This window comes from Nipponia nippon, unplaced genomic scaffold (assembly GCF_047370975.1).
Source record: "Nipponia nippon isolate SJK-2023a ecotype South Korea unplaced genomic scaffold, ASM4737097v1 scaffold_1, whole genome shotgun sequence".
NCBI classification, from domain to species: Eukaryota; Metazoa; Chordata; class Aves; order Pelecaniformes; family Threskiornithidae; genus Nipponia; species Nipponia nippon.
The window spans coordinates 107,206,343-107,234,136 of NW_028262290.1; the positions used below are offsets into that span (position 1 = coordinate 107,206,343).

At 38.0% G+C, this 27,794-nt stretch overlaps 1 protein-coding gene across 2 annotated transcripts in view; it reads right to left on the minus strand.

Annotated features, from left to right (window-relative positions):
• The window catches only part of CNTNAP2 (contactin associated protein 2), a 1,210,705-nt gene that overhangs the window by 193,441 nt on the left and 989,470 nt on the right, over positions 1 to 27,794 (minus strand). For both annotated transcript variants that reach the window (XM_087766336.1, XM_087766327.1), the window contains exon 14: positions 22,218 to 22,374. In XM_087766336.1, the coding sequence (XP_087622462.1) occupies positions 22,218 to 22,374 (157 nt within the window). The remainder of the gene's footprint in view (positions 1 to 22,217; positions 22,375 to 27,794) is intronic.

Below are 27,794 nucleotides of genomic sequence, written 5' to 3' on the forward strand. Positions count from 1 at the left end.
CTATGACCAGGCATGTGGGATTGAGCTGAACAATTTAAGATGCCTGATGCTGAAACTGTATTACCATGGAATTTATGAAAGCAGTTTGGCGAGAGATTATGAGTTAAGAAGTTGACAAGAAGCCTGCTCTATTTCTTCCCTTTTCTCTCCTTGGCAAGAGATGAGACACAGAAACCTCTGGCAACTCAAGAGGAACCTTGAAGTCCAGAAGATATGCCAGTGCTATCACGGCACTTACTGATTCCATATGTGCTAGAGATATGAAGTGAGATACATTGAGAAACTGGTGAGAAATCTGTCTCATTTAAAAAATCCATCAGGAAGGAGACTGAGATAGTTTAGACTGGTTCTACAGGGCTCTTGCCTGAAAGGACTTCTTGACTTTCCTTTCAAAGAGGAGTTTGTGAGAAACTGAATAACCGCAACAAAAGGTGAATAATGGAGATAGCAAACTGGGCTCTGCTTTCTTTTGACCAATACAGACCAATTTCAGGGGAAAATCTGCCTTTGCTGAGTATTTGCTCATATTCTCCTTCCAACAAAACAGTGGAGACAGAAGGTCTCTCTTTCAAGTGGAGTAGCTCCTCTTACGAACTTCATTTCTTCAGTGTTCCTAACCAGAAAAAGAAGAAATTCAGGGCTCCTCTTCTTTTGGGATCCAGCAACTCCCCTGACTTGACTGTTAATTTTCCTTATTTCTATACCAAGATATTTTAAGAATGGAATCTACAAATCCTACCATGCTGTAACTGATCTCCAGCGCCTCTAGATCTTTGCATCTGTCAATAATTTAATCAATCTTCTGTCTCAGTTTCAAAATCTTTTATGTAGGACAGGGAATGTGTGTGGTGTTTCCTTTGGGAGAAATACTGAATCTTGTATTGGGATGTTCCTTCACCCTTGGGTGATTATGGAGACAAGATTACTTGGGATTCAGCTGAAGCCAAGAAAAGAAAGTTCTCCTGTGGACCTAGGGCTGAAATAGGATGCTACAGGAATTTTCCAAGAAAAATTGACACTGGAAAGGGCAAATAGTTTGCTCAGAGAAACTTTTTTTTTTTTTAAGTTAGTTAAAAATTGCATTTGGCATTTTCAAAACAGTATGATTCTTTTATCTCAAAATATTTTAAAATTCAAAAGATCTTTTGAAAAATAATAGTTAATAAATAAAAATATTAAAAATAACCCACAATTCACAATGCCAGAAAAACTTTCTAGTCATCCTTAGAAAGTTTTAAATGCTTTGTTTTATGACAGAAACATGAGAAAACTGTTCTCAACAGGTGTAATCAAATGAAGGACAATAAACTAAATGATCCATTCAATTATTCAACATGCCCCAGAAAGTTATATGTCTTTCTTCCTAATCACTTTGACAAAGAGAAACCTGTATTCATTCCATGATCCATTCACACATGCTGAAACTTCCCATGAAATAGCAGGCTACCTTAGCTCCAAGGGAAGAAAATCATGAAGGACCATACTGAGTATTACTACCTGTTTCAAAAATTCCCTAACTTAAAAGCCCAAGCATTTTTAATTACATTTTTGTACATCTGAATGTATCTTTGTACATCTGAATGCATCACAGTAATGGTAACATTTTACTATGTGCACACTAAAAGCAGTTATCTAATGAAATGTGTGTTTTTAATATCTTCACTATTGAATGTCCTATTGCAAGATCTATGCAGATAAATGATGAATTCTTTGCAGTTATCTGTTCTACTAACTATCAACAAGCCTTTGGATCATGTTCTATCAAACTATCAGACCAAATGTGCTTCTGGCAGGATTTTTAAGGCACAAGGATCTATACTGGAAGAAATATTAAAAATCTCAGAGCAGCAGCTGAGAGGCTTCATTTCTTGGAGTTCTTGACAACTTTGACAGTTTTATTTCGTATGACTGAAAGAGCTAAATAAAAATAATTGAGTATGGCATGACAAAATAACAGATGGCTATAGTTAATGCTGACTTCAGCCCCTGTATGCCTGTTGAGTTCAATGAGGTACTAAAGTGCATAACTTAGTGTTGAATTTGGTCCAGAAAACTTAATGAAGTATGGGACTTACTGCACCTAGAAAATTTCAGTAAAACCCAACTGCATAAACATCTACCATTGCTCCTACCCTTTCACCGGCACTTCCTGTAGTGTTCATCCTTGCACCACATCTATGCATATACCTTGTACAATACTGAAACCAACCTACACTTCACGCAAAGACACCATGGGAAACGTAAGGGTGCTGTGACTTAGTTCAACTCTTCAGTTGCTTGTATAGCTATGACACCAAATATTTGGGGAAAAAAATCTAGGATGATCACACCTTGGAACAGGGTGCTTGATTAGGTAACCTCACAAAATCTCCTTCATACATATGATAAGTAGGTTGGTCCCGTCTTCCAAATTTTTATCTCCTGGTAAGCATTTTTCATGCTTATCCTCTCCTTTGTCTTTTTATGTCAAGCTATTGTTTCATTTGGGCTTGTTTATTCTTAATATAGACAATAACTGAGCCCTTTTAGCCTTACTTTTGGGCTTCTGTAAAATAGAGCTTGCTGGTAAGCATAAAGCTGTCTTACATGAAAAATGTTGTATTCAGGTCTGTTGGATTCTGCTCTCTGTAAAAAATTACACTTATCCTACTTCTGTATCACAGGTGACATTTTGGAAGACACAGAAAAATTATGTTTCTTGCTAGACATCATGTAGAAAATAAGCATACCAGCATCCTTCCTCTAAATAATAAACTATTTAAGTAGCCAATGAAGACACAAGAGATGAGGAAAGAAGTAATGTCATATACTACTAAAAGTAAAATTCCAAGAGAGGTTACTATTCAGCTATTTATTTCCTTTCTGTAAAGGCCCCAATCACGTCTCTACTTATTTTTAAGAAAACTTAGGTGTCTGAGCCTATTTTTCAGTAAGCTCTTTCTATTCTGACTGACCTCAAGCTTTAATTGTAAAAACCACAACATCTTATTTTCTGTATCTATAATCAGTTCTCGTTCTTGGAAGCACTGTATTTTTATGGTATTACGCATGATCTGCTAACTGTCTCCCCTCAGAAGACCTCAGTTTCCCTTCAGTCCTTAGAGGTAACTATTACATAGTACTTTAATTTTCTCTCCAGTCTCAGCCCCAGAAGATTGCTTTCCATTTTACTTTCGTGGGTGTGTGGAAGAAGGCAAACCCACAAGAGTGATGCTCCTCTTTCTGCTTTCTTGGAGCTGGCTGAACACCTGCCTGCTGATGGGAAGTAGTGAATAAATTCCTTGTTTTGCTTTGCCCATGCATGCAGCTTTTGCTTTACCTATTAAACTGTCTTTATCTCAATCCATGAGTTTTGCCCTTTTCCAATCCTCTCCTCTGTCCCAGTGAGGGGGTGCGAGCAAGCAGCTGGGTGAGGCTTAGCGGCCTACTGGAGTTAAACCACAACAACATCCCAAATTAGGAAGAATTTGTCTGTTCTTCCCCAATACTCTTATCTGAAAGCTATTCCAGAACTTCATTCTTGATGGATAGAAATCCTGGTTTCCAGGATATTTGCAAATATTTGATTCACAGGGCACTATCTTTTGTGTCCATCAATGTCTACTAGCATAAATATTTCTTCCTCACTCATGTTTACCTCAATGTATTTTTAGAGAAAATGATACTACTATGTTTTAGCACATGGGAGATGGAAGACAATACGCAGACAAATAAGCTGCTGCTAACCCCAACTATTGTGTGCACATAACACTGGTAAAGTTCCGAAGTTCAGCCCTGAAAAGCAGCCTGGTTCCACAGGCAAGAACCATGGCTGAGCAAATAAGCCTTGCCAAAAGCCTTCTGAAAAACATAAGAATAGAAGTAAAGTCCTGTAGGATCAGAACAACAGTCCACCTGCTCCATCATCCTGTCGTGGACAGTGGCAATAAGAGAGGCTACTCAGGGCAAGCATGTGAGCATGGCCACTTCTGTCACACATTCATCTTTCACACCCCACCATCTACCATGACTGCATTAAAAATGTTACAGGGTGCACAGTGCTTACAGTATCCATTGATGGACCTGTTTTCCATGAATCTGTTAAATCCTTTTCTGAACCTACTAATGATGTCTGCTTGCGCAGCCTGCCCTGGCAGCAAGTTGCAGAAGTTCACTGGTGGCTGTGTAAAGTAGTACTTTTTTCCCCCATCTGTTTTAAGTTGGTCTTATACCAATTAACAGGTCTGTACTAGCTTTTGGTGTCTCTGTGCTATGCTCCTATGCACTACGTAGGTATGCTAAGTGTTCTATTGTATGTGAACTTCCCTTCTTGTTTTTTCTTTATCAAACGACAAAAAGTGGCCCCATGGGCGTGCAACAATACTCAGTGAAATTACCCCAGTTCCTTCTGATCAAGGTATTACACTGCTTGAAGGAAGATCTTAAGGGCACAAAAGAAACAGAAGTAGAGTCAGTGAGGTAATTATGTTCACGTATCTTTAAGGAAGGGGAGTTCAGAAACAGAAAGGTACGAGTTAATAGTTTTCTAAGGTCTTCAAACTGTTTTCTAAGGTCTTCAGAAAAAAATAATTGTTTACAAACAATAATAATCTGTTTTAAGATTATCGAGGACTCACTGACGATAAATGCAATAGAACCTGGAGGTTTGCAGATAATTTACGCTGAGCTTATAAGGATTTATACAAGGTTGTGATTTGCAAGCATTAATACAGCAGCAGAAGAAACCGAAATAATATAAGAATCATGAGGTGCTATAAATATCGGAAGTACATCACTAGAAGGTTCTTAAGAAAGTTAAGTAAGTTAAGAAAGTTAAGTAAGGGCAAGTATAAATGATCAACTGATTTGTTGAACTCCGGAACATCTGAATAACTGCTTAGCTGAACCTTCAGTAATCATTAAAGAAACTTGTAAAAAACCCTAAAAAATTAATGTTACCAGAAATAATAACAGCTTTATGTTTCTTGAATTATGGGATAATATTCATTCTAGATCAACAATGGGAGTAAGCATGAAGTGGTCAAGTGGTTGAGTCTTTTCAAAAAATACCCATGAGATCATTAAATAAGATTTTTTTTTGTTGTTTTGCTTTAGTGTCCTACAAAGAAAGAAAACACACATTTAATGCAATTTCAAAATACTTTCCCATTTTGTTTACAGGAGTGGCCTCTGATTTTCAGCATTTAAATTATGCTTTGACAAGATTTGCAGTTGACTCCATTCCCCCATTTCTGTTTCGTGTTCACTTCCTTGACTGAAGATGAAGAAGATTTAACAAAATAGAAGATTAGATGATTTAGTACCTCCACGAAACTTGCATTTCCTTGAGATTAGGTCTTTTCTAGGGAGTTGCAATTAAAATAAAAGTCAGTATGCATTCTGGCAGTACTATTATGCATTATTTATATCTTCTTTTTGTGCTGAGAATCCTTGAGATATGGTTAGCCACCTTGTTTTCCAGGAAATCCTGAATGACAGTAGACAACACTTCTAATCATTATTCATTCTACTATCCTTACAAATACCTAGTAAGTATAAAATAAGTGCTGGTCGCCAACTAAGTGCGTACCAAATAATAATTTGTACTTTGTGAAGATGACAGGCCTTACTGTCAAACCAGATCTTTGAGGTCTTTTTGGCAAGAAAAAATTGAGGGTATTTATGTGTAAAGATGACAAGGATATCTGCCTTAGCAACTAAAGTTACACGAAGTGTCCATATTGATGAAGAAGATGTATATGACATCATAGTTTAAAAGAAATTGATGCAGTTCCTCAAGAAACACAAAATTATGATGAAGTGTCAGTTTTCATTCTTTGCAGTTTTAGCGGCAATCCCTTTTCTAAAGAAGTTATAGCATGCAGCAACGCAAATAAAATCTCCCTCAAAATCTTCAGCCCTGGAGCCTGCCTCTCCATAAAGTCCCCAGTTGTGGGGAAATGCATCTCCATTTTCTATAATAACAATGCATTTCTATTGCCCATGATGAAAAATGGAATCAATTTCATAATGTTTTGAATATGCTGTCCTTTGGATAAAGCTGTTTTTCCTCCAAATGAATCCATATAGTCTGTATCATTAGAGATCATTTCAAAATACAGCTTTTTAATCTAAATACTTCCAGCCCAGTGTTTAGTAAGGTCCATTATAGAAAGTTCAAATAGATATTTGATTTAAACTACTTCGGGAGTTTTCAGAGAGATTCAGAGATTTGTTGTACTTCCACCTGGTGGAACAAGCCTCTCTCCATTTGGCAATACTACCTTCTTCCTACCGTGACAAAAGGGAAGGTGCTGTCTAAGTGGACAAGTGCATGAGAAAAGTGGCATTGCCACATCTGTAACTTTTGCAACTAGATGAAGGAGACCTCTGAGTCCTCCAGGAGCGTGACTCTCATGCTACGGTATTGATTGACCATAGTGGAAAATCTGAAACAATGGTAAAGGGAGCATTATTAGCCAGTAGCTTGAATTTCCTTTTGAACATCTATGACTTATCTTTGGTATTTCCAAATGCAAGTGAGTTGCACAAGTATTCCTGGTCACAGCTAGCAAGTGTTTTACAGAGTGCCTAACAAATGTTTTTATCAAGTTGCAATGTATTTGTGTTTCTTGTTATAGAGACGGACAGTAAGCTCTTTATTTAAACCAATCTCTAATTTTCAAAACATTTGGAGCTGATGTTGGGATCTTTGTGGTTTTAGGAGTAGAAACCCGTAAAAACCAGAATATGCTATTGTTACCTCTTTGACTGAAGCCACTAACATAGCTTGTTTTAAGGTAAGTAATAAAAATAATTTTAATATACTCTTCTAGAAAATAAGCAGAAATGGCAAATATTAAAAAATACAAACAGAGAACAAGTTTCCGTACAATATTGTTTGCATTCTTCTGAAATAGAGATGATCGTGGATGAAACCTGAAAGTGATCTATATCAGTCCTGAGACTTTGCTATGAAACATTATTCTTAATAAGCTATTTTTATAACGAAGATTTATTTTCTGATGTGTTGTCAGTACAACTCTTTCTCCTCTGAGGCAAGCATATGAGAGCTGCATTACTTATATTGACATTCACTAATTATTTTCTTTTAATGCAATACAGCCCAAGATCCCCGTGAGGATCAATGACCTATTATTACATTTGGTCTTTCATGACCACAAGGAAAGTCAGTACTTTCTCTAAATGATTATGATACTAAATTATCTGATTCCATTTGTCTGCTGTTCCACCGTATGTGTACATAATATGATGCAATGACATACAGAAACTGTCAAAGTAATGGCAATTGTAACAGTTAACTATTAGAAGTGATTGCCATTTTAGGATGAGTTTCTGCCAAAGACCGATCTCCCTGTGACTGAATTCCCACACAGGAAAATCCTCAATGTCTTGCTCCTGCTCTTCCACTTTCTCACAAGCCCCACGTTTTTCCCTCTTCAGCTCTTCTGCTTTTCACCTATCCCCTAATTAAATCATACTGTATAATCTTCCTTTTTTTTCAGTTCCTTTTATTGTTTTCCGTTATAAAATGGAGATGAAAATATCGCTTTTTTTGAATTCTCTTCATAGAAGAGTTTGCAAAGATGCCTCAGATTAACGATTGTGTCTGTATAGTTTCAATTCTCTTTTCACAGATTTTGTGGCTTTCTTGCCTCACTACTGGATTCTGACTACAACAGCTCAGTTGCTCAACTTTTTCTTTTATTTGTTGGCAAATCTACTTTTGTGAGGGGGCATAAGAAAGAGAGTTCTCTGTTGTCAACCGTCTCTGACTTCCTGTCATTACCCAGCATGAAAAGCCTCAGATCATTCTTCCAAGAATACCATAAATTCCCCTTATATGAAGGTCAGATGACAAATCTCCACCTGAACAACTGTGTATAAGGTCTTTCATAAAACTTAGGTCATAACAGTCTCTGTGTAGATGTTACCATACTCATTTCTGCACTAAGGTGAGTTGGTAGGCTAAAAAACCAAATACATCAATTTCTTCATTGTACAACTAAACCAAAGCTACAACTAGAGATATAATCAACAGTATATCCATTTACCCCTACAAACTTGAACTATTTCATTCACACATTGTTATGCTTATCCTCTACAAATAAGTGCTCTATATAAAAATCTCAGTTAAAAGACTGAATCAGCACAAATATTGTAAGTAGTAAAATACAAGAATAGCACAGGCATTCAAAAACCACGCAACTTCTTTAGCAACTGAAGCTGAACTACTACTCTGACAATGACAGCAAGAATAAAATCATGTTTTGCCTACATTTTGATTCCTTATAATATATATTTCATCATGTTTTGCAGATGGCAAGAGCAAAACTGACACAGAGCCAGGGAAGAAACAGACTCTGAATTTTATAAAAAACTGCAGCTTGTTCAGACAACTTACGTGCAGAAAGTGAACCAACTCATAATCCACTAGAAAAGTGTTGAATTTGTCTAAGAAACAAAGCCAGCTGCCAGGCAGAGGAGAACGTGTTTCCAGATGCCATTCTTTTTCCAATTTACTGAGGTGGGTTTTTTTATTTTTTGTCTATTGTTTTGTTACATCCTCTGCTAGGCAAAAATGTATCAACAAATAAACATACTTTGAATCACAGTACTCTCTTTGCCTTCTCTCATAATACAGAAAATCTTAGGTCTGTAATTTTACAAGGAGTTTAAGCCAATCATAAGACTGTTGCATCATTTTTTAACTGAACGAAGTCCACAAATTTCAGGAAATGCATGTAAGCCTGCAACAGCACATCGTTTAACAAATATTAGTAGAAAATAACTGGAAGATCCCAGTATTCTGAAACCTAACCCCTGCAAGCTCTGCAACTGGAGACTTCAATATTTAGCTTCGACAGCTTGTTGGATATATTAGAGTTAAAAAGTTATTCCTCCCCCATTTCCTATAAATGCAATAGGAAATTAAAGTCTGAAGCATGCATTAGGCATGTGCAGTAACTCTCAAGGGCCTTACCTACTTCAGTTTTTTTCATCACCTCTATAACTATAGTGCTCTTCCGTGGCAACAGGGAAGATACCTGATTCTGCAAAAGGCTGTTAGAAATACCTGATTTAGTCAGCAATAGGTGGTTTAAATCAAATGTTCCAGTCTTTGAAAGGGCCCCTGTTGTCCTTATAACATCTCCACATTACAACAAGCTATATGTGTTTATAGATATATGGATACACACACATGCATACATATAAATACGCATACAAAGAGGTAACCAACTCAAGCTGAAATATGGGAAATTCCTATTAGATACAAGGAAAAGTTTTTCGTCATGACAGTGGTCAAACACTGGCACAGGTTGTCCAGAGGGATTCTGGGATGTCCATCCTTGGAGGTGTTCAGGACTCAAATGGACACAGCCCTCAGCCACCCCGTCTGATTCCATTGGCCCTCAGCAGCAGGTCAGCCTAGATGACCCCTGGAGGCCACTTCCAGACTGAATTACTCTCTGGTCTGATGAGTGTATGTATGTATAGACCAGTACAGTGCAAAACCTAACCACCCTCAAAGAGGCTCTGAGTTGATCTGTCGTTAGCAAAAGTATTTAATAAACTTAAGCGTCTGCTGCCCAGCTCAGTTTCCTCAATGATCTCTTGAGTTCTCTACCTTAAACAAGTCAATGTTTATCTTTATTCCAAACATCTTTTTGCCTTTCTCCAGTTTTCAGATCAGAAGATGACGGTACTTCCTGTTTATCCTTTAGGTCTGTTCTGCTTCACAATCATTGCATACGGTAATTTAACAGTTAATAAAGTGATATTAATAAAGTAAGCTAGTAACTGATATTTCTGAGCCTTCTGTTCACTTTGGCCATCGTCTATCTGCTATTTCGTTTCAAAGGATTTACATCAGCTGATGTTATCTATTTGGTTGGGTTTTTTTTTTGGTCCTTAAAGGAACTCACAGTTTCTCTGCTTTTAATGTCAGTGATTAAAAATTTCTTGTTCTGGGCTTTTTTACTGAATAAAATGGCAGCAGGAGATGATGTCAGTTTTAAGAGCATTAGTTTTAAGTGTGCTGTGCGAATTAGGAGTTTGGATTTGATTCCTGGGTCTTATGAAATCAGGAACAATGGATAAATATCTTAGATTTGACATAAGATACTTAAATTCATACTCTTTTGCAAAATGTTTTAACTCAACAGTCAAACTGTTGACCGTTAAATGTTATTACGACATTTTATGTAATACTCAGCAACTGGTTTTAGACATGAGATTACATGTTTAGTGATGGCATTTTAAATATTTTTGTTTCATAGAAATAATTGCAAATTCATTTATGCTTTTCCAATGACAACACAAAGCTTTTACATCATAGATATAGTTTTTTATATTTGCTGTATTTCCTCTTCATCATATTTTCTAACACTGTCAGCAGATTTTATCTTATTATCTTTATACTTGCCTGCTTGCTTGGAAATTGGATTTTTCTTCATTTTCATTTGGCTCTACTTTCTCTTTAACAATTTATATAAACAAATGTATATACACTCAGGTACTTCAATAAAGGCAACTGTATAACTTAAGCAACAACCCCAACTCATAACTCAAGAAAGATTTTGCTTCCCTCAATCTACACTTAACATAACCTTGTAAACAACTTCCACTTGAGCAAAATATAGTATTTGTGATAATATAAAGGAATACACATTATTAGCTGTCTATTTCTGCTTTTTCAGCAAAATATGAAAAAAAAGCCACCTGAATCCCATCAGCAAGCTTGCTCACATAGACACACTTTTAGTGTAAAGAATCCATGTAGCATTTTAATGCCAATTTAAAGACTGTCGAAAACAACATGAGATAAAAATGCAACAAATTACCTTGGATCTGATTTACAAAGTCTCCATTGCATACTCAGACAGCTCTTATAAACTTTGAGGGATCTCCAGGGATCCTACTTCCTACATGTACTAATTTTCATCACTACAGTATTCTGCACGTGAACAGGAGGCAGAGGAAAGAAAAATAGCTAGAGAATTGGGGGGGTTTGCAGCTGGGACAAAATGCCTAGGCATAATTAATTACAGGGCATTCACTGATTATGCAACACACACACAAAAAAACCCCAACACAGGAGGGATACACGAATGGTAACTAAGATAAAACCACACCTGGTCCACGATATTAAAAAAATTTATAGATTTTGAATTTCTTTTACAAGTCTAACTACAGAAAAAAAAAAAAGTAAAAGCAGCTTCTCCCTTTTATCTTGGTGTTAGAACCATTGCCTTTATTGCTCAATTTGCAGACTTTATGAGAGGTTACTGGATTGCTGTGAGTGTTTATCATAGACAGTGCAAGCAACCTTCCTCTTTAAAGTAAAATAATGAACTATGCATATAACAATAGTTCCCAGGCAAACAGCAATATCGCAGGTGACTTTGCTGCCTTTTTTTTTTTTTTTTCTTTTTCTTTATCAGGTCTTTTGCAGTGTTAAGAATCTGCTGGGCAAAATGAGAAAAGGACAAAGAACGATTCTTCCTCTAAATGCTGAAGTTTTGCAACTACCTGAGTGATGAACTGACATGATATTTTCATCAGCAGCTCTGAAGAAAATATCCCCATCACGTCTGAGACCTGATACAAAAAATGTATCTTAACGGCTTCTGGGCTCTCCCTCCGCAGCCCTCCCTCCCCTTTCCATCCCTCCCCTCCCCACATGATTACTTCCTCTCTCTCCCTTATACATATATATATCCTGGTACACCAAAGCACAAACAGTGAAAAGAGATATATCTTTTGTTTACACTGGAGGCTTCGTACCTTCAGCTTGATGGACTCCCTTGTGATTGTTTCAGCTAAAATATGACTGCTAATAGTGATAACAGCCAAGCACGACCTGCAGTCTTCATCTACCCTGTAACACAGGTTGTCACAGATTTCAGATGCCTTCCACATAGCATTGCACTGATGCAGAAAAAAAAAAAAAAGTCAGGGGAGTCCCACAGTTTAAGAAGAAAGGAAAAGCACTCTCTTCAAGAGCTAAGCAGTGTCAGGCACTGAGTGAAATATACAGGGCTGGTCAGCACTGGGGCGATTTCATCTTCGTAGCACTGCATTGAGGGCACAGTCATTACTCTTTAAGTTAGCACACAAATAAAAGGAGGAGGAGGAGGAGAAAATAATTGGCAGCTGAAAATTTTGCAGTGCACAGTGCTCAGCGTACTCTGCCCTTACCTGACATGCTGTGACAGTAAGGTCATTTACTTTAAAGCTAAGACCATAAGCTTTTCATTCGGACTAAAAATTCTGTATGTTTCTAGGCAAGACATAGCAGACATTTTTATTCTTGGTCACTGGATTTGTCACTCACACTAATCATGAAGTTTAATAACAAAAAGAATACAAATATGCTGGGAATTATATTTTAAATCATCTATATGGTAGAAAAAAAATCATATACCTGCATTTTCACCTGCTAGTTCATAAGCCTCTCACAAATTTCTTAGAATACTCTGAAAATGATGGGATGTTTCTAACAATAGCAAGAATATCCCAGCGAGTAATAATTAGAGATACCTAATTCTGAGACATTCTTTTCAGTGCCACTGTTGAGTGATTCTGTAGCTTAAAAAGATCTGGATGAGACCAGCTGTCTGCGTCTGGCTGGAACTGAGGTCAGCTGAACACAGGAAAACCTGAGCAGCAACACTCAGAAGTGAGGGCGGCAGCAGGATGAACACTCACTTTTCGTCTCACATCGATTTACAGAGCAAATTGGTAAACAAGGATAACATCTTGTCATCACTCTCCCCTTTAAGTTCATTCATTACCGCTAGCACTGAATGATGAATGAACCTGAAGTCAAATGGGAATCATCTTCATCCTCAGCAGGCTGCCAGAGCTCAACCATTTTTACATATGCAGCAAGGTAAAAGACTTTGCTCATGATGCATGAAGAAGTACAGATTCCTGTTTCCTCATCCTCAGCTATGCTAGTTTTTTATTGCTTGCGGGATGAAAAATCATAGTAACTGCAAAATAAGCACACAGGACTGAATATATAACACCAAGTAAGAAGGTGCCATTTTAAGAAAGATAAGGCAGACTGCCGAACAGTTATTTCATGTCACATCAATGTCCACATTTTCTTGTGTTTTCAGTTTTGGAGAAAGCTAAGACTTGGTTCCTCAGCTGTTCAGTCACTGCCATGAGCCACAAGCATTAAGGGAAATGCTTTCTTTAGTGTCAATGAGTGGGATGACATCTAAACATCAAGTGGTATCAGCTTATAATAAACAAGGCCACAATCCAGTCCCAAAGGTGAATACTACAGGAGGGAAAAGAGAGAAAACAGGAGTAATGTTTGCAAGTTTCATGATTCATTGAATCCCCAAACTTCTAATGCCTTCAACCTGGATTAGTTCAGGCTGCAAATCTGTCAGGTCCCATAAGCTACATACATATGGCTGTTGTCAGTACTTGCATGGAACGTCTCTAAAGGAAAAAGACCAATCTAGGTGATCCTGGGTTTGCCTGGATCCTGGACTAGAGCTGCCAGCTGTGGGCTACACATTAGCAATACAACACAAACATTAGGGATAACTCCAGGGCAGCAGGTACAGGCCTTCAAAGTCTACATAAAACCAGTAGCCTGAACACTTACCATGCAAGAGATGCTATGCCCTTCATCTGCCCTCAAATTAACTTTTAAATCACTCACATTAGTCTTATCTACGTATTTATGATAGTGTGAACATTGAGGAAAAAACCAGCCCTTTTGTGTTTGTAGACAACCTTGCCTAATAGAGCCCTGGTCTGCGGCTAGAGTCCTATAGTGGTACTGAGGCACAAGTAAAGGAGAATTTGAAAGGTGCTACTTAGCACATCTGTAGCATGGCCAAGTGCTGGATGGCGTTAATCTCTCCACTTTATCATTTCCATCTCCCAAACTCTTAATCTGTTTTTATCAGTAACAAAAACATTCAGCCTTCTCTTGTGGGAGAAGCAGAAAAGAGGAATGCATAATGGAAAAACACAAGGTATACATAGTTTCTATAAAAGAAAATATAGAACAGGTTATAAAAGAAGAGGACAGAATTCACTTAACGGGAAGGTTCCACATTTTTTGGCATGCAAACTCTGTTTCAAAATTGCACACCAGTTACAGCTGATGAGCACAGCTGAGAAATGAAGAACTGGCAGCAGCCTATTTAATACCCAGTCACTTGACCCTTCTCCCTACTACAGTAGTTTTAATGGCCAAACTATAACCAGTAGGAATGAACTTCCTGGCTTCTGGCTATCTGCTTTTCTGTTGCTGAAAGTTTCAGCTTAAATCTATCAATCATTCAGAAAAAAAGTACTATCAACTGTATTAAATCTAACATTTCCTAAGGTTTGAATGCTTGACTTTCTGTCTTTAGTGTTCCTCTTCATGCAGATTTTTATTCTGTGCCATCACTCACTGTCACAGTGCTAAATTTTGATTGACTGGAATTATCTTAACACTAAGTGCCCACATCAATGAACAGAGGAGCTCTGAAAGGTAACCGTAAAACCCTACAAAAGGCAGTCTGGATTTGTAAGAGTACAAGAAAAACAACCATATAAAGCAATGCAAGTTGTAGGCTAAGCTTCTCCACCTTCACCCACAAAACTAGTTTATTCCTTAAGCATAACTAAAAAATAAGTTTTGATATTTCAGCTTTTATACGGTGAACATGTAATTACTGCACACAGTTACAACACAAAACATACTTACTAAGTATGTTTTCTGTCATTTCAAAGATGGCCTTTAAGCTCTGCAAAAATGTTGAATTACAGTTTTCAAAGTGGTGTGGCCTAATTCTATAAAATTTCCTCCATTTCTAGTAAATGGAGGTTCCTCGTCTTTATCAGATGCCAGGCAAAGCAGCAGGACATCACAAATCTTACTAGATAATTTTCTGTTCTTTTTTTTTTCTTTTCTGGTTTCATGTAATACAAACCAATATGTTTTCTTCTTAAATACAGGCCTTTGTATTTTAGCAAAAATGTCTGGTTTGCCAGGTACTACTTAAACATATGGCTATGTTATATAAATACTTGATTTTTGTATGCAGTCAATCTGCCTGGTTAAATCGGAAATTTTTCATATATATATACAGGATGTTTATAGTCATGCATGTTTGTCACTGCAACATCTATAGTCCTTCGAGTTCTTTTAGGTATATTCATATTTGATCCCTTTTACTTCTTTAAGATTTCTCTACACAATGCTACAAATAGTAAGTAAATTTAAACAAAATTTAATCAAGTAGAGCCAATGACAAGTTCCCAGTTTGGTTTTTGTTTTTTTTTTTCCACAAAGAACATATAACCTAGTCACTTCTGATCACGTAACACCTCTGTGGAAACTCCAGTTGCCGCCTAGATGGGAAAGTAATGGTCAAAAAATATCCAAAGACATTGTTAGCAGATTCTAATGAAGGACAGGAGAAGCCAGTGTCATGTAACTAGCCAGTTCTCTCTGCATCAGCAGCTCTGTTACTGAGAGTGCACAAGGTTAAAGGACAGATGGATTTTCAACAGTGCCTAAGGGAGTTAAGAACTGAAATAGTAATGATTTTAATGGGAATTAGTACGTACTATACTTAAGCCTTGATGTCTACCAATAGCTCCAGGAGCCTTTAGCATCCTGTTAAATCCGGCTACAAATGACCTACCTATCATTGCCACAGCCACAGGCTGGCATTTCAACATCCACCCATATTCCTGCCACTCAAAGAACTCATGTCAATCTGAGCCCTGTTTAATTGTCTTTTCCCATGACCTGAAACTTTCTTCTGAAACCCTCATTGTAGGAGAAGAGTTGTGAAGGGAAGGGGCGATGTATCCTGCAGAGCGTTCTGGCAAATACCTCAAAAAAATAAAGTAATTTTGCAGGCTCTGGAAAAAGAAACTTTAATTTCCAAACTGTGACAGAGGATAAACAAGAAAATGAGGCTCCCTCCTTCTGTTTTCATTGCTCATTTCCTTCATTTGTCCAAACCACTGTTATCTTCAATTCTCTTTCATCCCTTTTGATCATCTTTAGGGCCACCAAATAGTTCTTGAAAGATCAGCAGTCACATCAATAGTCGGCAGTGAAGTCTGTGCCCTACTTCGTAACCTGAAGTGCATCCTCATCAGGAAGTGCTAAAGGAAAAAGCTTCTTATTGCACCTTTTCCCAGTAAATCCACACACAGCATCATATTATGTCTTCTCACATATTGTGGCTGCTACATAAGAAAAAGTAAGGAGCCTGTGGTGTAGAAACTTTGGCCAATCTGGGTGTTTAACTGACTTTAGGGTCAAAGGAGAGTAAGAACCAAAATTTCTTTCCAGATCTTTACATCTGCTACTACTTAATTAGTACAGTTTGCCTATGTCTAGAATGCCAGCCATTTTTTAAGGAACTGCATAAATGGTAATAATGATAATGTTTTTATTCAAATAAGATAATGATTTTTTTTTTCAAAAAGCCTTACACTTTACCTAAAATCACTCATTTGAAGAAGATTTTATTTAACAGCAACCCAGAGAATTTCCTGCTACCAATAACAGCAACCTCAGGAGAGTTTATTCTCTCAAGATTGAGGCAATCTGACTTTGAATGTCAACCACACACTCTTTAATAAATGATCTTTGTTAGCAAGCAAAAATAACCTTTTTTTTATAATCTGACTCACTCACCTCTGAATTAATTTCATTTTGGAAACAAATTGTGGATAATTTGGGACTAAGGTTCATTTTGCTAGGATTGCTCTGGGTGAAGCTCTTCCCACCTGTGTTTTTGTTTCTTTATCATGACAAAAATGATTACTTAATATTTACATGCAGCAACAACATGGGCTTCTCTTAAGAATCAGGTTCTATTTTAGATGATGTGTGCAAATACACATAAATTTGAATTCCGTATCTCATATTCCCTGACAATATCTACCATTTGGCTTATCTACAATCCGGGCCTGATAATCAACACATTAGGCATGTGCTAAATAGCTCTACAACTTACAGAACACTCCATTTTATTCAGACAGACAAGGTGTAAAGTTGCTCAGTGAACTTTTAAAAAGTATTAATACAAAACTCATCCAGATTTAAGATATATCAAGCCTATGGTGTAAGCTAGTCCATGGGAAAAATTACATTGTAACTGAGTCCATAATTAACACAGCAGGTTCTGTACTTATACAAAATTACTCATACACTTGGTAAAAAATCAAATCAAACACAAAATATAGTAAAACCAAATATTTCAGGCTGCTTAAAGAGCTTTAATTTGTCCCCTGTGCCTATCACCATGATACAGTCCTTGACTGGTCACTGATTATTATTTTTTCCAGAGGGCTCTAGCATTATTCAGTACAGGAGGCAGACAACACTCATTTAGTAAAACACTGCTCACTATCCTAATTTACTCTCATGCTTCAATATGTGGACCCCATTTATATACTTAATGTGCATTTCAACTCTTTCTATAAAGACTGCATTTTCTCACTGGATTTTCTATAGTGCTCATTACTACAGTAGATGATTGCTTCATAAATCTCCCTATCTTTGCAATACCTCCATGAGGTGAGTATCTGGCATCATCTCCATTCTACAGATTGGATGTTAAGGCTGAAAGATATTAAGGTTAAAAGCAGACATACATTTTTAGTGCTCAATCTGAGATGCCTACAAGCATTTTGTTTTGTTTTTTGTTTTGGAGGACAGCATTAGATACATTCAGAGAGAGTGATCACTTATTCCAGTTGCAGCTGTGAATGTTCGGTATTTCCACAAACTGGACCTCTGGGTTTTCAGTTAGGTACCCACAAAATTAGGATCAAACTAATGACTGCTCTGTGAAGAAATGGCTTATGAAACTTGGTAAGCACCACGCAGGAATGTGGTTCCAGAGGCAGAGTTAGAATCCGGTTCTCCAGGGGAGCATTCTTCTGCCTTCGCTACGAGATCATTCATCAAACTGCAATTCCTTTCTTCATTTCTAACACAATTTCTAACTTCTACAACAAAAATTGCGGATAATATTCTACTTACACTACATCATTCTGATTCAGCCTGACCCAGTCTTCAGTGGCTCCCCAATCTCTTTTAAGAAGAGTACTCTGCACTTCAAAATGGGAATCTTTGCACTGAATCTCTCTCTTCTTCTTCACCTTTCATTCCCATAATTTCCACTCAGCAGACTTCTTTTCCCATTTTACTTCTTTACCTTTTCTAATATAGTTGTTGCTCTAGCTATTGCCTTCTCCCTACTGTGTCTCCCTGCCCTCTCCCCCCAAAAAAAAATCAAATATAAACTTTTTTCACATTGGCTGGGCAGGAGCAAAAAATAATTGTGGGCATTCCACGACCAAACGCAGTGCTCCCAGCTATGGCCAAGATATACAATTACTGCAAAAGTCCCACTTGGCCTCTCAGCCCCAGATTGGCATTTGCTCAGCCCTTCTGTTTTAGGGGACTGTAAGTTCTTCTGAAATAAGTTGTGCTGATGAGCTAGGGTGACAACTGTGGCAAAGCCGCTTTGTCGGTCTGTGAGCTGAGACCCATCTGCTCATCGTAAGCTGCAAAGATCCCTGTACTAATAGTAATTTCCACACTGTGCCGGAATGTAACTTTATTACAAAGGCTTACTAGGGTCTATGTCATGATGCCCAGATTTTAGTTCTGGGCTTATCTCAGTCAATCCTTGCTTGGGGATCCTTGCATCGTGCTCCCCTCTGTACCAAAGTAATGCTCCCAGTATTCCTAAGCTGATACTATTTTACCTCTAAGGGTGAAAAGATACGTTCCAGTTTATGCAGTAGTTGGAATATGTAAAGTTGTAGATGCAAAAGCAAGGTTTGAATGGATGTGACGGATGCATGCTTTCACAGTGACCAGATGCCTCTCTGAGCCACTCAGTGGCCTCTGCCCTTTCTGGGCTCCCATTGCTACCACTGGCTGGATCTACCCACTCATGGCAATTCTCCAGCAGTGCTGTTGCAGGTACCGCGGCCCAAACCAGGAGCTGTTTTGCTGTCACCAGAGTTGAGCATGGACATGCTGGAGGCCCTGGTTAACATTCTGCCCCTGATAACTGAAATCAGTGAGGTCTCCTCACCTCTGCAGCTCACTTGCTTTTTAGGTATCAATCAACGTGGCTAGAGAAAACTGACTAGGACTCCTCAAAATAATTCCAAAACCCGAAAGGTATGGGCTAGATTCTGCCAAAACTAAACTGCAAAAATGAATCTTGAACAAAATGTCCTTAAAGGCTACAATGAGGCTTTCATTCCTTCTTGTGATTTACATACACCACAGATTAAAATATAATATCCAGTTGTATAACTATTTTTCATAAATTTTCCTGTAATACACAGTAGTTTTCCTGAAAAAAACCCTCATACATATCCAGAGAAATACTGTATAAATGTCTTTTTGTTTGAAGTTCTGAGTAAACACTTGTATATCCATTATGATAGTAATCTTATTTTAATTTTAAAAAACCTAATAATTATATTAATCTATTTATTAGTAGATTCCATATAATCTCAGTGTATATAGGGGGCATAGAGGTTACAGAAAACAATTATTGAGCGAATGCTGCTTATTAAATCATCATCTGTGACTCTTAGAAAAGCCACAAGAAGAGATCAACAGTCAATGCTACTTCCCCCATGCATTTCCCTCAGCGTAAAAGAAAACAGTCAACATATGTTACAGAGACTATTATTGATGGATATGCATCCAGTGCCTCAAGCAATGAAAACTGTAAGTGCTCCTAATTCTGCCATTACCGTAATTATTATTACAATATCTTCCTTTTATTGTTACCATTTTGTCACAGAACCAAACCTACTTCCCTCCTGCCACACTGCTCTAGTGCCTATGTTTGAGTCAGGGTCCTCTGACTTTATATTCTTCACTTTCTATATAATTCTAGCTCTGAAGTTTGGCACCATGTCTGATTCCCCTGTCTCTAATATTGACTCCTCTCTCTCTGTGGTTTTCTATAGTTCACCCCATATCATAGCTAACAGCATACTATCCTAACAATGTCAAAGCCTAGGGTGGCAATGTCTGATTTCCCACATCCTAAACTATTGTTTTTGCAGGGCCTGGAGGATTTACTTTATTAGTCTCATTTTGTATTTTTCATACTTCATTCTTGCAGATGACACCAAACTGGGAGGAGTGGCTGGGGGTCATGCTGCCTTCCAGAGGGACCTTGACAAGCTGGAGAAACAGGCTCACAGAAACATCATGAAGTTCAACAGGGAAAAGTATAAAGTCTTGCACCTGGGCAAAAACAACCCCATGCACCAGTATATGCTGGGGGCCACCCAGCTGGGAAGCAACTTGGCAGAGAAGGCCCTGAGGGTCCTGATGGATGCCAAGTTGAACATGAGCCACCAATGTACCCTTGCCGCAAAGAAGGCTACTGGTATCCTGGGCTGCCTTATGCAAAGTATTGCCAGCAGGTCAAGGGAGGTGATCCTTCCCCAATGCTCAGCACTGTTGAGGCCACCCTGGATTAGTGTCCAGCTCTGGGCTCCCCAGTACAAGAGAGAGATGGAATTACTGAAGAGAATCCAATGAAAACCCACTAAGATGATTAAGGGACTGGAGCATCTCTCCTATGAAGAGAAGCTGGGAGAGCTGTGACTGTTCAACCTGGAGAAGAGAAGGCTCAAGGAGGATCTCATCAATGTGTATAAATACCTCAAGGGAGGGTGCAAAGAGGATGGAGCCAGGCTCTTTTCAGTGGTGCCCAGCACCAGGACCAGAGGCAATGGGCACAAACTGAAACACAGGCAGCTCTCTCTGAACATCAGGAAACACTTTTTTACTATGAGGGTGGCCGAGCACTGGCACAGGCTGCCCAGGGAAGCTGCAGCATCTCCATCCTTGGAGATATTCAAAAGCCATCTAGACATGGTCCTGGGCAACTGTTTCTAGGTGGCCCTGCTTTAGCAGGGGGTTTGGACTAGATGAACTCTGAGGTCCCTTCTAACCTCAACTATTCTGTCATTCTGTGTTTCTGTGATTCTCCCTACTCCTTTTTTTTTAAATACCTGACATACCATTAGAGTTCTGTGGCTCTATATTCATTAATAGCTGTATGAATTTCTCAATTAACACAAAATAGTTTATAAGCCAGTATTGATTCAATTACCAACTGGTTGCTATTAATGGGAAAAGTGTTCATAAAAGTATGGTTCCAACTGGTCACTGAACATTGCATACCATGTAAAATATGACGCTGCCTGTCATGACAAAAGAGACACAAATGGTTAAAGCTTACAAACGAAGCATTCTAAGAGCACAGAGAGGGTCTCACAGAAAATAATGATGAGCTTTATGCAGTAAGTTCATTGTTAGAGTGTTTATGGGGAATATCAGAGATGCAGGTTTAATTCTCTTTTCTGCCTGAAGGGATTTAAATCCACATCAATTACCTCACAGCAGACTGCCCCTGTTACCAGGCTGTAAAATACTCTGGGGTAGGACTTCCTCAGTCCCTCTGTTAAAATTGTTCCACCTGGGATGAATCAATAACTATTTATTAGAGAAGAAACTAGAAGCAGTTCTCTGTGTCGTCCCAAACGGGCTATAGGTTTGTATTCTCAACCAACAGGCCAATGAATATTTAATTATCTCATACAAAGTGCAATAGCTTCCTCTGAAATACAGAGCCTCATTCCATAATACTCTTTAAGCCTAGCTCTTAACACATTTTTCTCATGAAAGATGGATAATGAGGGTTGGTGTCACTAGATGAGTGATGTCGACTCATATCTCTCACATTCTACAGGCAAATGCAGCAATAGTACTCCAAAAAGGAGAAATTCTGGGAAAAAAATGAAGTTGCCAAGATAAAATTAAATACTGTATTGTAATATAACTGAATATGATGGAGACAAAGTTGCAGCGGCAGCCAAAATGCTGGTCTTTCCTATTAGGACTTGACTTTGCAATTTTAGCATTCTTTTCTATAGCTCAGTTGACTTGAAAACATAAACATACTCCTTATATTTGACAGTCACAGACACCATGAATAAAATGGAAATGAAGAGATGGGCAGATACTTTGCAGGAGGGATCACAAATATAATATTTTTGCCTATTCTTTGGTAAGAAACGAAATCCATAAACAAAAGACATTCAAAATAATGGCAGTGTTGTAAAAGTTAAGAGATTCTGGTCATTCTCACCCTGCCTTCTTGTAAACCACTCACCATTGCTTATAATCAGCATCACAGTTGCAGTAGTACTTGGGATCAGTACAGTTGCGTTCGATGCCGCAGGCACATTTTTGAATGCCAGGTCCTGATCCGCCCCAATAGTAGTGCTTCTCATTGGCTTTTCCAACCCACCAGGTATACGGATTCCCTTCTGCAAGGAATGAAAATGCAAGGTTATGATGCATCCAAGAGGCAGAGCTCCCTAACACATTAATTGGGCTCAGATGTTTAATATGCAGATGTTAACAAGACATAACTGGACAGCCATCCCGCATTTCTGGCAAACAAATGCGTTCATTATTATTGAGCTATTCAAAGCATCTTGCGAGGTAAACAAAACACATTTTCTTTTCTGTATTCATGCAATTTATAACGATTGAAATTAATTAAATATTTTTTATCTTGTATGCTCTTTGTTTAGCTTTTTAATTGTTCTCAGTCTATATAATGAAAATACGTGGGCAGGTTTTGTAATTATTTTCAATTAATTTCAAATCCATATAGTAAGCTATCAGATGGATTATTTGACCACAAATGCTACACAGAAAGATGCAGTAATTTTCTCTCTCTCTTTTTTTTTTTTTTTTAATAACAGCTTTTAATTGGAAATTAATCTGTCGTCACTGGAAAACAAACTTGTTCATCATGCTCTCTCGAGCTGGTTCAAAGAAAAGCGTAAAAAGATATTATCAAACTCCAAAAGCATCTTAACCGTTTTTTAAAAAGGTATAATTCTTTTTATTTAATACGTAAGCAAAGGTGATCTAAACTTTGATATAATCGTATTTCTTTGCATTGGGTCCGTAACTTGATATTTTCATATACTGCTCTAAGTTTATTTCTAATGCTTTGGACTAACTAAGCCTCTTATGTGTAAATAAATAAGTAAACCCCCTCTACTTTAATTTCTTATTGAAAAGTTTCTTTTTATTCCTCCAGTTCAGCAAGAAACTTAAATATGAGCTTAACTTCAAACCCATGTGAATAACTCAGTTAATCTCAATGCACTTATCTTAGTGATCTTTCACATTTAGAAACATAACTGAACTCAGCCTATAAACATGTTTCTTTAAAACATCTTTTTCCCTCATCTAATCTGCTGCTGGTATTTTCTCATTAAATCAAATGAAGCTATTTGCATGGAATTCACTTATTAAAAAATTTTACACGTAAAATCCTACATAATAAATATTCTACTTTTCATAATTTTCTGTTTGCGCATCTCACTTATACATCTCTAAAAAACTACATCCATAATCCTAAAAATAGCTGTTTCACAATGAGATTTGATCATCTAGACCATAAATCTGCTTATCCCAGACATATGTTGAAAGTCATTCGCACAGAACTCTAAAAAAAAATTAAATTCCAGAGATGGAGAGAGCAACCAAATATCTGCACACATGTTAAAAAAACACCAAAGCCCAAAAAGACTAAGCTCCCTGAAAACATTTGCTTTGTTCAATGCTTTTGAATTGTTAAACATCATATAAAATAACACTATTGAAAATACAGTAATGTGAAAAACTCATGGCGGCTGAAGGTTTTTATTAGATGTTACTATGCTGCACAGTATGACCATTCAGCTCTAGTGCTAACGCAATGGGTATGGTAATAGCGTGACTTGATTCTAGACTCTAAATTGGTCATTTTAGCTTCTGTGACTCGATTATCATGGAACTAAGTGCTGCAAGTTAGAAGAGTGTGCCATGTGAATGCTGCGGCAGCATTTCCAACCTGCAATACACTCTATCAGATACGAGAGTACATAGCCCTGGCTTCCAAAAGATTATTTAATAAGCATGTAAGGGTAAATGTTATCTTTCCACAGTGAATGACAGAACCGCTTTTATTGATACAGGATCCGACTACAGCACTAATGATATTTGAAGCTCCTATTGTATTTTTTTTTCTCTCATCTTTGAAGTTAGTTTTTATGCTGTAGTGGAAATGCTGTAGTTTTGACTGTTAGTCAAAATTCTCTTTGTTTACACCCTTTCTGTCAAGTGAAGGATTGCACGATTCAGTCAGCAAGCACTTCACTGGGAAGCAAAACTGCTAATTAAAGCATCAGAAGAAAATAAATTACTTAGAATTGTCAAAAAGAGGATCAAAAATTCAGAAACAGCTAGAAATGATTAAAACAGATGAAAGCGATAGCAGAATTACAGACTACAATGATGGGTGTCACAGACCACTATGACAGGCACAAACAGGGCATGTTTTAACTCATTTAAATGACAAATGGCATACAGTTTTAAACCAAGAATGTATTCTAGCATAGACAGAGCCATTTTTCGCATCTATCATTTTCAGGGTGCATATACACTAGCTAGGGATCTGGCCCCATCTGGACGCATCCTTCTTCATTTGGAAGAAAAGACCTACCCGCAGGCTTAGGAACACAAATGAATTTAGGAAGATACTAACATGCATGATTAAATTTCCAGAAGGATCAAGGAGGGAACATATGATTTTAGGGGGGTTGCATTCAGCACATATTCTGCTAGCCATCCCCACAACCAGTAATTCCAGCACTGCCCTCTGGACACCACCACCAGTCTGTAATTGCCCAGCATATTGTGCTACAGCTTGCAACAGAGGGGCTCTTAGTAGCCAGCTCTCATTAGCTGGCTACCACGCAGCAGGGCAGACTCTCCATTAGGACATAACCTCATGCACGGGAATAGGATGAGCCTCACACCAGACCACCCTGCACCACAGCGGTCCATACAAGAGGCTCTAGAGCTCCTTGATAGTCTATGGTTAATAAAAGAAAAAGGTGGGGAGACACTGTTGTGTCCCACTGCTCTGTGCCAGCCAAATGAGAACAACCCTTTGTGGCCATCCTGCATCATGTCAGCCAAAAAAAAAAGAGCAGCAGCATTTTGTCTAGAGTTCATAAACTCCAAATCAGAAACGCTATGCAGATATACTGCAGACACCGCTATGACTGGGCATAACAAATTGTACAACCCTGCACTGGAGAGACTAAAAGAACAATAGAAAAGAAAGGCTCGAAGGGAGAAAGATGTATCATGCAGGTAAAAAAATACTTAGAAATAGGATTACTCTTCCTCTCTCACATTTCACCCTGTTTTATATCTCTACAGTCTCCTTTTGAGGACGTGAATCCTTCTGCTTCAGAGCCCTTTGCTTATTTTTTCTGCTTTGGAAGCTGTTGGAAAGGGCTGATCCAAATAGAAGTAGTAGTGCACTCCACCGTGAAGACTGATCATTAATGGATATCATTCTAAGCATCAGACTATTTTATCATACATGATTATTCTGCTAAAATATCAATATCATCAGTCTTATGGTATTAAAAGTATACAAATTCAGCTTAAGGACAAAAAACAGTGAGGGAAAAAGTTATATGTAAAAGTTGCCAAGTGTATTGCGATGACAAGTAGTACCAGAAGACATTTCTCTTGGTTTTGAAGTTATCTTTTCTTACCATAGGAACAAATTTTGAGTCATGGGATAGCTTTTTTGTTGTTGTCATTGACTGACTGCTTTTCCCCCCAAGCTTTTGTGGACAAATAGCACCATGAGAAGAAGGAGCAGGAGAGATACTCTCTGCCTGCCTTAGCATTTTGGTTAGAAGCAAGTCTTGATGCAGAACTACTCTTTGGGCACAAACCAGCTCTCCGTCGAGGGCTGCTGTAGGAAGAGTTTAAGTTTATGTGTACTAAGTTATGACCAGGATGCCTTTCCATTTCCCTTCTTGAAGAGGAGCCACTTGCAAGGTGGTGTGTGCTTATTACTCAGTCACTTAGCAGAAAAGTAATGATGATAGCAGAGTAAGATGTGGATACCAAGAAAATGGACAAAGATATCCAGCTTTTAGGAGGTTCATTAACCTTACAGACAAAGTTAATAGCTGTGGTGTGAGAACAGTCTTCTAAGGGCAAAATGGCTGATCTTATTTTAATGGGGCATGTGGACATAGGAGTATGGCCAGAACATCACATTCAAACCATATTTTTAGTGATTCAGATCCCCCCCTCTCTCTCACACACACACACACAAAAGCCTTTAACGTTTACATGACATACAGTTAACAGTGGTTGCAGTGGCTTTGCCATTAAAATTAAAATTATATATACATTAAAATAATGCCAGTGCTTTAAAATTAATGCAAAATATGAGTTCCTATTTAAATCCATGTACAATGTTAGCCCAGATTTGCAGTTATTAAATCAAAGTATGTAAAGAATCTAGTCATTGGTGTTTCTTATCAAGAAGTGCTCCCCCTCTACAGAATATTCAGAAAAATGTAAAGGACTAAGGGAACTTCTTTGTATTCTCACAGATCTTTCAGCATCATAAAAAAGCGATTTCTTTTTCATCTCATAAATGTATCATTGTGTGAACCATTTCATTTAATACAAAAACATACCAAACCAAAGTTAATGTAGTATGAACAGAACTCTTAACAGTCAATAATATATTTGTTTCTAACGTAGCCAAACAGTCTCAAAATGTGTAACTTTTGAGAGCACACTTTATATTCTACTGAGCATTTTATAAAACCAATTGGTTTTATTATTTTTAAATGCAACTGATTAATAAAAATGGTGTTACTGTCAACATTTTAGGGCTGTTGTTTCAAAGCTGTTCAGTACCAATAACTGAAGCCACAATACCGAGAGAACTCAGATTTGGGAACTGAATAAAGTGGACAGATGCTCCATGGTGCTCTGCATTCAGTAGGCTCCATTCACGATACAGCCCTCAGAGGGCTGATGACTGTATTTCTTATTTGTAAGCCACCTGGAGAAGGTAAATGCTTCTCTTTCATTCACCATCTACTCCCCGTAGCAAATTTTCCTCCAGTCTCTTCTTCCTTCCTTCATTAAAAGGCAGCACTTTTTGCAACAAGGATCTGCAAAGCCTGGCTGACTCCCATGGCTACTGAAGGAAGAGTGGAAGTGTGTTCCTCCTGCTGAAAGGGAGGAGGCTGCTCTCTGCTCCAGCAACTACTCTTATGCACCTTCTCCAACTTCTGGAAACAAAGGAGCAACAGTGGTGACTATCCAAGGCTCTTCCCTTGGTTCTCTGTCCCAGCTCCTTCCCATTCCTAGCACTTTATTTTGGGAAGAACAACAACAGAAATTAATATTGGCAGCACTGCTAAGAAACACGGCCCATCTCGCCTGGAGTTCTGTGCCTGACAGGGGCAATGGGAGTCAATATTTAGAGAAAAGATCTGAGTTTGGCTGGTACTTGTGGCTGATTATCTTTGCACTCCCTCAGCATCAATTCACTGCGTTAAGGATGCTAAAGGGTATATTTCTGCCTATTCCTGTTAGTGTCTGTTTATAGATCCACTGCCCCTGAATTTGCCTCATTCCTTTCTGAACCTGTATATTCTATCTGCATCTGCAGCCTCTTGTGGTGAATCGAAGCAAGCTACAGTTTGCTCTGGATAAGGATTATCCTGCTTCTGCCTGTCAGGAAATTTTCCTGACCTCTATCTGGTCCTTAGAATAAAAGGGAATGGTTTATAAGGAAAGGCTAGGAACACTTTCAAACTGAAGCCAATGGCTCAGAACCTCTGAAAAACAA